Source organism: Bemisia tabaci, chromosome 6, assembly GCF_918797505.1.
Source record: "Bemisia tabaci chromosome 6, PGI_BMITA_v3".
Taxonomy (NCBI): Eukaryota; Metazoa; Arthropoda; class Insecta; order Hemiptera; family Aleyrodidae; genus Bemisia; species Bemisia tabaci.
Genome location: NC_092798.1, coordinates 20,087,679 through 20,100,814, shown reverse-complemented (window position 1 = coordinate 20,100,814; position 13,136 = coordinate 20,087,679). Strand labels below are relative to the sequence as shown.

The following is a 13,136-nucleotide window of genomic DNA, read 5'->3' as shown; positions in this document are numbered from 1 at the left end:
TGCATCGGACACATACAGTTTTTATGACCAATAGCCGAAGAGAAAAAATAATGAATACAGCTCAAAATGAGAAGTGTAAGCATGGCCGTTTCTGCAATCATTTGGTCGCAAATCCGAGAGGAAAACAGAAGAGGAAGAGGAAAACATCGTGCAATCGTGCATGTGGTGGTGAAGGTGGCGCCATCCCCTACTCGGCAAATTTCGTTTCAACTGAATTTCAATTTAGATCGAGGCTGGTTAGAATGTAACTGATTTATCATTCCTGGATTTCACTAACTTACTCCTCACTTATCTAGACTGTTAGAAAGGTAACTGTTTAAACTTAACATCTATTATGAAATGTTAGGTGCCAATCGTCACCGATACATCTAAATACAATTTTTGCAGCATGCATGTGACAGGTCACAGGTCCGTACATGGTCCACACTTACTCCCCAAACCATGAACTGCTGTGCTCTTATGATCTCTTGAAGATAACTAATCTCACTGCCTGTGGTTTTACAAAGTCCGTGAGCCAAGAATGTCGTAATATTTCGAAACTTTATTCTAGATTTTTCATCTGTATCTTCTTGGGAAGTCATGCACCGAATGTAAACACTATCTTCGCAGAAATACCATGTCTACTTTTTCGTCATTTTATCGAAACAGTAATTCCTGCAAGTATTGGCTACAGATCTGAACGAAATGAGTATTAGCCTTCAGTTTGGGCTGATCATGCATTCTTCAAACCAGTTACTTAGAATACTTAGATTAATTTTTCAGAATGAGAGGTGTCGTCAGGTAAGTTGACGGTTGATTACTTTCGATTTGCAAGCGCCAACAACGAATTTGGACCTCTGAACAAAGCGGTGTTCGCCACCATCCACATTGAAAACATCAGTCTCATGATCGTATCTAACTATCTTCGTAAAACTACTTATCAGTTATGATTTGCGACTTTCTTGTGGTTGTGATTTCTGTGTGGCTAAAATTAAGGGGTTACAAAGTTTGAAAGTAACAAAAAACGTATCTAAGCTTGTTTTCCTGCTTCTGAGAGAGCCAGATGTTCTCATGTGGATAGTAGTGACGCGAAAACGCCTGCAAACCGAAAGTAAACAACCGTCAACTTAGCTGACGACACCTCTACCCAAGGAAGCACCTAATGACAGTTGAGATCACTGTTTGCATGTTTTATTTTGCTATCAAACTGTCATGTCAGTATAGTCCTGATTCAGTTTAAAACAAAATATTATGGGCTTGGTACAAAACTACTGAGCTGGAACTGTGTCCTTGAAAATTGTATACAAATTTTATTCTAACACTTCTCTTACAGAATGAATGGGGTATGACATTAAGAGTAAAGTAAGGGGTTTATGCGCCACAGATGTAATTGGAGCTTCTCTAGGAACAATTAAATCTTCACTTTAAGCTTTCCTCACAATATTGAAATTGAAATTAAATCATTCGGTGATCAGTACTCAAAGTTGGTGCCATCTGAATGCATGTATCTTAACTAGTTGTGTCGTCCCAATTCAAGGCCAATCCGTGATTGACTGTTAAATCAACAAACGAAGTGAGAGCTCAGCAGCCCAATTGTTGAAACTTTAACAGGCTATGTTGGCAAGATAAGACTAGACATAGCCCTATCTGCGCCGCTTTATCTATCGATTTTTGATTCTTGTCGTGCGGACATAAATTTCAACAATCAGACTGCTGGGAATTTTGTGAGGAGGATCTTTCCTTATTGCTCTATAAATCTGTCTTTTTTAATTTCTCCTTTATAATTGTGCTCCTACGCATTGCTTAGTAATGGATCACCTGATATTATTCCTTACTTGAACCCCATGGTTGTCCAGCTCATCATGACAAAACGTGAGGTATTGTGAGGTACATTTCTCATGACTTGTGAATGTATCGTATGCAACAGCACGTCCGTTATTCCTATTAGTGCGTTGAAATTAATGTCCATCTGCAGTGGCGGTGCGTAATGGGTGCAGTAGCACATACAAGATTTTGAGATTCTGAGAATTTTTTCCCTCTTTCTTTTTTTAATTTATCTAGAAAATTCTTACTTTGTCTAGTATCTGTATTGGCTTCTCTCCCTCTCCCTCTCTTCTCTCTTTCTTTCTCTTTCTAAGAGAACCTTTTCAAGGATAATTTTTTGGTGAACCCTCGTTTCATGTCTCGAAATTTATCAATGTTTTTGGCAATTGCGCTTTCAACACCTGAAAGTGAAATGAGTTTGCTGCAAACTTTCTTTAAAACGTTATATGAAGGGAAATGTTGGAACGAAGTCAATGAATGACAAGCATTTGAAGTAATACCATTGTATTAATGAAAATGACACAAAGAAAAAGCTCGACAAAAACGAGTGAACAAATCTAGCAAAGTAGCAACAGCTGACGCCATGAAGTGACGTGCATAACCAAAGATACAAGGAGCCAATCAGAGGGCAGTGGCAGTAAGCCAATAGGAGGACTTGTGGGATTGCCACATCTCACACACCCCCCCAATCCTACAAGGGCGGATTGTCTTACAGACTAACAAATCTCAGTAATTAACCAAACGAAAACATGAATTACAAATAAAAGTGAGAAATGAGTTAATTAGTATTGTTTGACACAGATGTCAGGTAGAAATTTTTCGAACAATTTGTGATTCAAACTTTTAGTGAAGATGTCTGCCACTTGATCAGTCGTTGGGATATACTGAACAAGTAGTCGCTTCTTTAAGATTTCTTCGCGAACGAAATGGAACTTAATATCCACATGTTTCGAACGCCTTGTTTCGAGATTCTTAGCAATGACAATACTATTTTGATTGTCATGGTAGATTATGGGTGTTAAATCTTGATCCAATATTTCATTAATTAATTGATTAAGAAATTTCAATTCTCTCACACTATCACTGAGCGCGACATATTCTGCTTCGGTGCTGGACAACGTTACAATAGTTTGTTTCTTGGATTGCCAAAATACGTTATTCCCAAAGAGTTTTACAATAAATCCTGTGATACTTTTTCTGTCCATAATGTCATTCGCAAAATCAGAATCAACATAACTTACTAGCGGTGGTACAGATTGTTCCTTTTCAAGGTACCTTAATACGTTTTTTAAATGTTTCCAGTGAGTAAGAGATACGTTGTTTTGAAATTTAGAAAAGAAATTCACAGCATAACAAAGGTCAGGTCTAGTCCCTAACATTAAGTACATTAGACTACCTAGTAGTTCTCTGTAAGGAACATTTACATCATTCTTTACTTCAGAATCAACAGGGAGCTGCAATTTTGGTTCCACTGGAAGAGACATAACTTCACAATCAGACATATTAAAGGTATCCAATATTCGCTGTGCAAAGGCAGTTTGATTAAAAAAAAAACAATAGTGTTTTGAGTTCTAAGAATTTCAATCCCAAGAAATTTAATCTTATCTTTCATTTCAATGAATTTCATTTGAAAATCTTGTGACAAATTTTCTTTAACGATATTAGCTGTGGCGACATTTTCATAAAATAGCAGGATGTCATCCACAGTGACCAAAATATAGGTTTTACCTTTAAAATAGAGACAGGGATCCACTTGGGATCTTACAAATTCCATCTGGATTAATTTTTCATGTAGACGATCGTACCAACATTTTGGTCCTTGTTTAAGACCATATAAGGCTCTGAGGAGCTTACAAACTTTAGAATTATTAATACCAGTTATTGCTTCGGGCGTCCCTTCTGGGAGCTTCATGTAAATTTCATCATGCAAGTCTGCATGCAAAAATGCGGTTTTTACATCCATATATATCACTTGGAGATTCTTTTCAAGGGCTATAGCAAAAAGAGTTCTTATGGTTACCATCCTCGCAACAGGAGCATAAGTATCATCTACCTCACCTTGCTGAAAACCCCTTGCAACGAGACGAGCCTTCTTTACCTGATGACCATTGACTTCTTTTTCTGTGAACACCCACTTACTATCTATGACCTTCTTTCCAACAGGACGATCAACGAGTTCCCATGTCTTGTTCGTTTGAAGTGCCTGAAGTTCGTCATTGATTGCATCCTGCCAGCCGCATTGCATCGCTTCAGAATACGTTTTAGGACAGTTGTCCACCTGTACTGACAAAGCTTCAGAAAAATTGAGAATGTAGTCTTGAAATTTAACTGGAACAGTCTTCTTTCTTGAACTTTTTCTAGCCGTAGAATTTGGGTCTTGGTCATCTGAGATTTCTTCTGTTGAACTTGCATCACGTGAGGAAAGAGGTGGATCGTTGTCGATAATTGAGTCATCATTACTAGACTGGTATTGTTGTTCATGTGCGGAAGAGTTGTTTTGTACCTGTGAGTCAGCATCACAAGAGCAATCGAAGGTTGTTTCCTCCTTAACTTCACTTTCACTATTAGCATCAAGCAGTATATTGAGAGGTTGATCGATAGACTTGTCAGTATGACTAAGGTCATCTTCCTCATTGAACACAACATGTCTGCATATGGTAATGCTTTTTGTTTCAGGATTAAACAGACGATAGTTTCTATTACCTTGATAACCAACTAAAAGAAGCTTTATGCTGTGTCTATCCAACTTCTTACGTTTCTGAGAAGGAATCAGGGCATAAGCTGGAGAACCAAAAATTCTAACATGTCCAAGAGAATTCCATACCCTCCCAGACCCCTGGTAAGTGGAATTATTTTCTGCACCCATGAATCAAAAGCCATTGCGCGGCCACTATCACTGTCAACATCACATCAGGAGTGCCGAAGGCTCAGGATCACAAATCTAGCCAAATCCAGGGTGTCCGTTAGTCCGGAATTTCCGGAAAGTCCGGATATATGTAGTACTGATTTTTCAAGGGCAGTCTGGAAGTACTGAAAAGAGCGGAAATTCTGAAAGAAGGTCTAGCATGTTTTTCATTTCTTTGTCATTTTTGTGGCAATTCATGCGAGAAATTTAAATTTTGAAACTTTTTGAATTTCACTGATCGGAGGTTCTGGAAAAGTACAGAATTTTTCTGTTGAGGAGATACTGAATTTCTTGGGAATGTACTGAAAAAGCACTTTAAAAGTTCTGATTCTCGGTCAGCCAGTTTTAGTAGACACCCTGCAAACCACTGCTGAACCTTCTAGACAAGGCGCTTTGTTCACACTCAATCATATTTTTAATGGAAATTTATTTGTAATGAATTATCAACAATGAAATTGCATAAGTGTGTATTTTGATTGCGGTGTTTCAAAATCTCCGCGTTTTCTTCATTTTTTTAAAGGAGACTGAACGAACATCATGACTTGACATTTTGGCTGAATATTCTTCACTTAGCAAAGGAAAATAAACTAATTTTTCCAAAAATTACGTCTGGAATGTTCCTATTTTGAAAAGAAGAAAAGACTATTTGGGAAGTCTGAAGTGTAGTAAATGCTTTCATGCAATTTCACCGTTGATGTGCGTTAAATCTAATTTATGAGTGCTCACTGAACCTCTTCTCAATTATGAAACCCATGCAAGAACTTTTGGGGGAAACATCAGGATCATTCTGGTGAATTGAGACAGCCTGACAAGAGTAAGACAGTGTCCATGTCTCGATGTTCTTGAGGGGTTATTTCGAAGATTGCTTCTGCCAGGGAAAGACATAGTACTACCCTAAGATCATTATTTTGCAGGAGTTATAAACAAATTAAGAAGTATGAAGAAAATGTACCTAACTGCTGTAGTAGTCAGGAGTAAAAAGGGTGTTAGGTCACTGGGACTTGAACTGCTACAATTTGTGTAGCATAGCTCTATCGAGAAAATGACTGAACTCCTAACTCGGTTTGTTTGGATCTTTTTATAAGTTTAAACTAAATTTCAAAACTCAGAGCTGCAATACAGACTCTATAACAAAGGCCGAAGCAGACACAAAAAGCATAACTCAGTGGAATCTTTCCAAGCACTATTGACACTGGACCTTAGGGATGGAAACTCCTGTCCAATGTGCAGGTGATCACCCTGAGTCGAAACTCAAGGAAATCGAACCAAGGTATCTCCAGTCATTGCGATGACGCGTGGGCCAACTTACAGAACTCAAAACTCATGTAAAACCGCAGAGGCTGTGTGTCTCGAAATGCTGAGATTGTCACCGCTGGTAGCCATTGAGGATTCAATTTTCTCAGAAATTGTAGTTCTTTATTGCAGTAAAATTATGTATTTTACCATAATGAGCAGGAAAAAGTAGATTTTCCAATACAGTCCAGTGTAATTGATTATAAGACTTGAAATTTTATGATGCCTCTATATTTGGGTATTTTTAACATTTAAGTATCCTTAGAGCCTCCAATCAAAATCTCTAAATTCAAACTTTTTTCATTACTACAGTTGAATTTTATCAAGCTTTTGTTATAGCTACCGATAATTACAATTGGCCCTAATTTTTACTTATGACAAAATAAATGTGTTTATGTTTATACAATCACTAAAGCGGAGGTACAAAGTCAAGCGTCCCCCTTTTGCGAGATGCATCCATTCATGGAAACAATTGAATTTGAATCAGGTCAAATATTGTGATCATTCTTTAACTGACAATCACTATCCGTACTTAATCACTAGACAAGGCCCAAACTGGAAATAAGCATCATTTTTTTTCTCTTCAAAATTTTATTTAGAAAACAAGGACAGGAACAGTACAGTAGGTAACAGGAAGTTAGGAAGTAAGCTTCTGAATGAGTTATTAACAAGTATTTTAAACTTAGATTGAATGAAAGTTTGATGACACAAATGATGTCATTTGCGTTTTTGCCATTTAACCAATAAATTGTAAACATTCAAATCGTGTTTAGGAATTGATTTCCAGATTACCCATTGTGTGATTCGTATTCCTCGTGCAACTTTGAAAAGAAAATACGTTGCTTAGCTGCCTAGCTGAGTATAAACGCCACATGAGCATTCGAATGATACCAAATTTCTTCTCAGAATATATTTAGTTTTGAAGAAAGTTATGAATGTTTTTTCTTGAAAATTTCATACTTTTTAGATAAAATAAAAAACAAAATTCTATGAAAAATAGGAAGAGAACTATTTATAAAGAACCCCTCACAGTCCTTATGGGAAATGGCTCTCTCTACAATCTGATGAAACTTGAATATGTTGCTCAGCTAGTCATTCTGATCAAAAGTTCTCTTGGGCCGAAAGAGATCCCACGAGCGGTTTCCAAGATATTCGCCATTTTAGGACTTCTGAATTTGAGCAACATCCAATAACATTGTGGCGAGTTAATTTTTAACTAAATAAAACCACCTGGAAATGCTGAAGTGTTTTTTTAATTTCTTGTTGATAAATTCTTAAATTTTAAAAAAAAAAAATTTTTCTGTTCCAGAGTACTTACTAATCAGAATGAATAAAGAACCAATGGTATGTATCAAAGCGTTCAATTAAAGATAATGAATATTTAGCTGCAAAATGTCAAAGTTGGGTCATTCCATGCCAAATCAAATTAAAATTTGACCCGACACCTTTAGAATTTGATGAAATTTGGTACACTCACTCTACTCATTGAGCTGTTTTTCAAAAATCTGATTTTTTAATGTTCTTGTTTATTGGTTGAACTTTTGTTGAGCTGTAAAGTTCCAGTAAAATAACGGAGGTTATCCCCTTCAATTGCCTGTATTTTCGGAGCCGTTTATTCGATTTTAACCGTTCTGGTGCCGATTGAAAGCTTTTGAAACGGGTTTTCCACGTATGTACACCAAATTTGAATACATCTTTATAAGTTGTTTTAATAAAAATTTTAAAGTCTAAAATTGAAGTATCGCCATAAGGGACGCATAGAATCCTACCATTTATTTTTCAGAGGTACGTCATACCTGTGTATACATACGACTTGCCGTAAATCAAAGTGGAGACTTGGTGGAGTCAATAGATATGGCCAAAAAAGCTGCATTTTTTCCGGTGCGCTAGCGCAATGGGTGATGAAAGCGGCTCGGAGCTGCGGCGTTTCGAGAATCATTCCCAGAAGTTCCCAGTATCTACACGGGTTCTTGGAACACCAGCGGCTCGGAACCGCTTTCGTCACCCATTGCGCTAGCGCACCGGAAAAAATGCAGCTTTTTCTGCCATATCTATTGACTCCACCAAGTCTTCACTTTGATTTACGGCAAGTGTGTATACACAGGTATGACATACCTCTGAAAAATAAATCGTAGGATTCTGTGCGCCCCTTATGGCGATACTTTAATTTTAGACTTTAAAATTTTTACTAAAAAAACTTATAAAGTTGTATTCAAATTTGGTGTACATACGTGGAAAACCCGTTTCAAAAGCTTTCAATCGGCACCAGAACGGTTAAAATCGAATAAACGGCTCCGAAAATACAGGCAATTGAAGGGGATAACCTCCGTTATTTTACTCGAACTTTAAAGCTCAACAAAAGTTCAACCAATGGACAAAAACATTAAAAAATCAGATTTTTGGAATCAGCTCAATGAGTAGAGTGAGTGTACCAAATTTCATCAAATTCTAAAGATGTCAGGTCAAATTTTGATTTGGCATGGAATGACCCAGTTTGTTCAATCATCAGTTGGGCCAATAGTGGGGTTGCTTTATATCTAATGGCTCCATTTTAGGTCACACCTATCTCAATATTTCTATCAGAATTTTCACTAATAAAAATTGATGAAATTCTCAAAACTGATGAAGTCTAGATACTATCCTAGGTAAGTTCTTTTATCAAAATATATCACTCTTTAAATTTATAATGCAGAACCAGTTGTACATCTATCACGTCCATCACTCCTAAGATATTTGCAGTATTTCATACGTAGGCCAATTTTCGCCGAAAAGTTGTAAGCCTACTCAAGGAGTTTCATCTATATCCCAGCTTTTCTGTATCATGATCATGATCTCTATTGCTCAAAATTCAGATTAAAATGCTGTGATGGGTGTGTCAGAAATTTTTAAGACTTTTTGGATACTTACAATTAAGTCTTATGTTTGTGGCTAAATTCTGCCTATAAGTACCTATTTCTGAGAAAATTTAAAAAAACAGTTTTCTGACCAAGTTCAGCCTTCTCTGGAATGGCCCTATTTATAATTTATGAAAGAAATGAAACTACTCAATACGTTGAAATCAGTGGACTACTACATAAGGTGAGAATTCAAGCAGTGTGACACATGCTCTCTCATCATAATTTCACGCTAAACATAATTTGTGCAACGAAAATGATTGAACTGCTCATCAAATGAACTATAATCTTCTGCAGTGTGAAAATATGGTGCCAATCCTGGCGCTTTGCGTGAGCTGTAGCATATTATTTTGACCGTGAGTGACACAGGAGGAGGAAGGAGCATGGCTGAATTAAAAAACCTGCCAAAACTTGTTGTAATGAGCAATTTGATTCATGTAGGATCTGGTATTTTTTTCAGAGTGAAATTCAAATTTTTTGTAACCACTGTTAAGTAAAAGCATTAAAATCTTGGTCAGGAATTAATATTAGTAATTTCAAATGTCTATATCGTGTTCCATATGAAATTTTGAAGAGAAAACCTGTATATCAGAACGCTTGAATTTGTACCTTCCTCAAAGGTCCATTCTCAAATAATTTTAAGTGTGAACTCATTTTTTTTCTATTTGACATGAATTGTACTTAATACATGTTATTGATTCCTTTTTTATCCCTTCTATTTTCTAGGCAATGCCAATTTCACCAACTTCGCAGGAGACAAGTTTCTCCAACTTGTTAGAAGACGTGGACCAAGTCAAGACACACCTCGATTTACTTGGACTGCCGTACAACCCCAATTTAATCGCAAATATTTTATTAGATTATGATAATGATAATGATCGAGTGAATCTAGCTATAAACAGAATAATAGATGAGCCACCTGATGTGGAAATAACGTTTGAAAAGAACTCGCCAGATAAAACATCAAAATCTAAAGCTCAAAAAACTGCCCTTAGTGTTGATTTGACTGGAGAGACTTCGGCATCGAAAGATACCAAAGGGATCTTAAACTTATTCGATCAAGATCAACCATCACCATGTAAAATATTAAAATCTACAAATCCCGAAGAAAACCCTTTTCTATGTGATCATCGTAAAAATAACTTATTCAAGTCTGAAAACTCGCCAGAAGTGCCGCTTGCCTCCACTTCATACGATTCAACCGATCCTGTCATTAACATTTCTGACATAGAAGAGTTTTTGAATAGTAAAGAGCCCTTACCAACACCCAAAATAAATGGTGATCATTTGAGCTCTTTAAATTACGGCCTGGAGAAATTGAAAACGCGTTTAGATAAATTGAAAAATAATGTACATGAATATGAATTTAAGGAGAAAAAACTAACTGAAAAAGTACTTAAAACTGCAACTGATTTGGCAAATGAAGATTTGAAAACAGGCATAATTTCACCACTACATCAAAACATTTCTGAAAAACCAGAACAAGTCAGCTTACCCTTTGATGCTCAATCTTTTGATGAATATGATGAATATGAAGACTGTGATTTTTCCAAAGTTGAGGAGGTCACCTCACAACTTGTCAACTCTGTAGACAGGAGCCTGTGTGCTCCCCAAAGCTCGCTTCCATCAGCATCATCAAGTGACTCCGTTACTAAATTAGTTGGTCTCAGTGGCAATTTTGACAAAATTGGTACATTCACCGGCGGTGATAGCTTTTTCAAACGTTTGAAAAAGCCATCTAGCACCGAAACATCTGGGTCAAGCTCATTAAGCTGCAATAACAATTCAACGGAGTTAGAAGAGTTTGATAACTTTTTAGATTCATTTTTAGTAAAGAACCTAACATCATCTCAACGAACGAATCCTTCAACTTCACAAGCATCAACATCTATTTCAAATCCATGGCAGGGGAATTTTCAGCCCACTTCGGAGGAACTGGCTGTTATTGATGAAGTTGTTGCTGTTGCTTGTTCGCCAGAAAAGATCATCATGACAGATGAAGAATTAAAAAAGCAAATCGAACCAACAAAAAATGTCAAAAAACCTATACCAGCCACCACCTCTAGTGAAATAGAAGTGATACCTTGTGAACCGTCAACAAGTGGCCCCTCCTTCAGCAGAATGGAAGTGATACAAAATAAACCATCAACGAGCGGCTCCTGTGGATCATCTCGTCGAACTAATCAAACAAGTAGTAAAACTCACTCATCATCCCCTAAAAAGGCCACTGAACCTATGCCCATGTATTTGGCAAACCTGATGGAAATATTTCCAGAAGCTGATACTGATTATCTCCGTAATCTGTGCAAGAGCGCAAATGACAAAAAGAAATTTCCCAATAAAGATGAAATCCTTCAAACTCTCATCGAAACTGTAATAAGAGATGAATCTTATCCCAAAAGAACCTTGCCCCGATTCGAGGACAAACCTGCAAAAGATTTGTCTCTCAATGAGAAGTACCAGAACATTATCGCCATCATTCCTAATGTTGATCCGGAATTTTTGGAAAACAAATGCAAAGAACTTACCAATGATGAAATTTACAGTGCGTTTGTGGATGAATTATTAACAAGAAAAAATTATCCAACAATTCAGGATTATGAAAGAAGGAAAGAGACTGAAAAGGCAATCCAAGCTTACACAGATCTTTTCACCATTGCTGGATTCTTGGAAGTTTTCCCCGATCCCGAGGATTATTTTCTAAATAAGAAGGCCAGTTCTCATCATGAACTTTCTCTAACGTTTCTCAAAGATAGGTTAGTAAAATGTTTACTTTGTCCTTTTTACAGTCACAAAATGTCAATATCTTCAGCTCTGCTGGAATACTCTATAAAATCAGGAAATTTCACTGAACTGTTGAATAATCAGGGTTTGGTTCAAACCTAAGAAATTTTCCCTCCTAGAATCAAATATGCAAATTACATATTTTTGCATTTCGCAAGAATTTGGAGTGAAAATTTCTCATGTAAAACATCATTACACCTCATGTCATTAACAAGTCGAAGAAATTGAATGTTCAAAAATTGAGAAGTTGGGGAATCATGAAACAGGCATCTATAAAATGTAGGATTGCAGGATTCTCCATTCTGGGTCTTGATAAGGGGGGCTCAGATAGTTAGGACAGCCACTCAGTCCATGCGCACTGTTTATCTTTTTGCAAAATTCAAGTTAGCTGAAAAACTGTTCCATTCACATTCAGTGGACACTTTCTCCCTTCTTGTATCATTCTTTTCAAATAAGGGAAACTTAAGATAGTAATTCACAAGATCCCAGTGATTTAGGAAGGAAGCAATTTTTTGTGCCTAAGTCATTAAATCGAAGGAAACTTTTTAACCTTTTAACCTGGAATTATCTTAGATTCTTGTCCAAGATTCTGATGAATGAAGGAAGTAAATGAAAAGACGGTACGCAATACCAAGATATTCAGCCTTGGCTTTTCAATATTTGAAGGTATGATGTGCCTTACGACCTCCTGAACACAATGAGCTTTTAAAATCTAACTTTTTATGTGCCAATCTTAAGAAAATTCGGTTTGTAAAATGCTTTTTTCGTTAATTTGACGTGTGTCAGCATATCAGCATATGGAGAAGTGGCACTACCACTGAGTTGTAGATGCGGAGTCTTTTGTTCTGAACTGAGTTGTCACGTCGCATTATCTTCCCGGCCAGCAGGAGACTAGGAAGAAGGGTGCTTGCTCTTGATCAACTGCATTTCCCACTCTATAATGTGCGTGTAACTGCTGAAAAATACTATTTTCAGTCCTGATTCTGTGGAGGTATCAGAGAGTCTGATTTTAAAAGCTCCTCTTAATCCGAAGATTGTAAAGAACATGATCTCATTAAATCTCAAAATTTAGCCGGTGCTGAATTTCTTGATATTGTATGCGGTGTCCTATATTAGAAAAATGGAAGCATTGATAAAGTTGAACAAAATTTGTCCCAAAGTTTGTATTCCAAAAGAGCGGACTTCAAAAACCTAGACTCCAAGGAAATGAAAAAATCAGAAAAACAGCTAATTTAAGTTAGCAGCGAAAACCTTGAAAAGCACAAAGATCTTGAGAAAAAGTGTTTTGGTTTTTGTTTTCTTTTATTTTACATTTACAATTGAGCAAATTAACATGGACATCTGGAGCCTGCTTTAGTCTTTACAAATTTGTTTTTATCATCAAATAATCAAATATATTTATGGGCTCTCCTAAGATTTCAAAACACTGAAAGGTTTTACTGATTTTACTAGCTCCA

At 36.6% G+C, this 13,136-nt stretch overlaps 1 protein-coding gene across 3 annotated transcripts in view; it reads left to right on the top strand.

The window, feature by feature from the left end:
* The first annotated feature begins 111 nt into the window (after nucleotides 1–111).
* LOC109041192 (uncharacterized) overlaps nucleotides 112–13,136 on the top strand; it is a 37,238-nt gene continuing 24,213 nt past the window's right edge. For 2 of the 3 annotated variants that reach the window (XM_019057447.2, XM_019057437.2), the window contains exons 1-4: nucleotides 112–308; nucleotides 4,480–4,642; nucleotides 7,311–7,345; nucleotides 9,622–11,651. In XM_019057447.2, the coding sequence (XP_018912992.2) occupies nucleotides 7,328–7,345; nucleotides 9,622–11,651 (2,048 nt within the window). In that variant the 5' untranslated portion in view covers nucleotides 112–308; nucleotides 4,480–4,642; nucleotides 7,311–7,327. The remainder of the gene's footprint in view (nucleotides 309–4,479; nucleotides 4,643–7,310; nucleotides 7,346–9,621; nucleotides 11,652–13,136) is intronic. The other variant, XM_072301328.1, reaches the window with a different exon arrangement.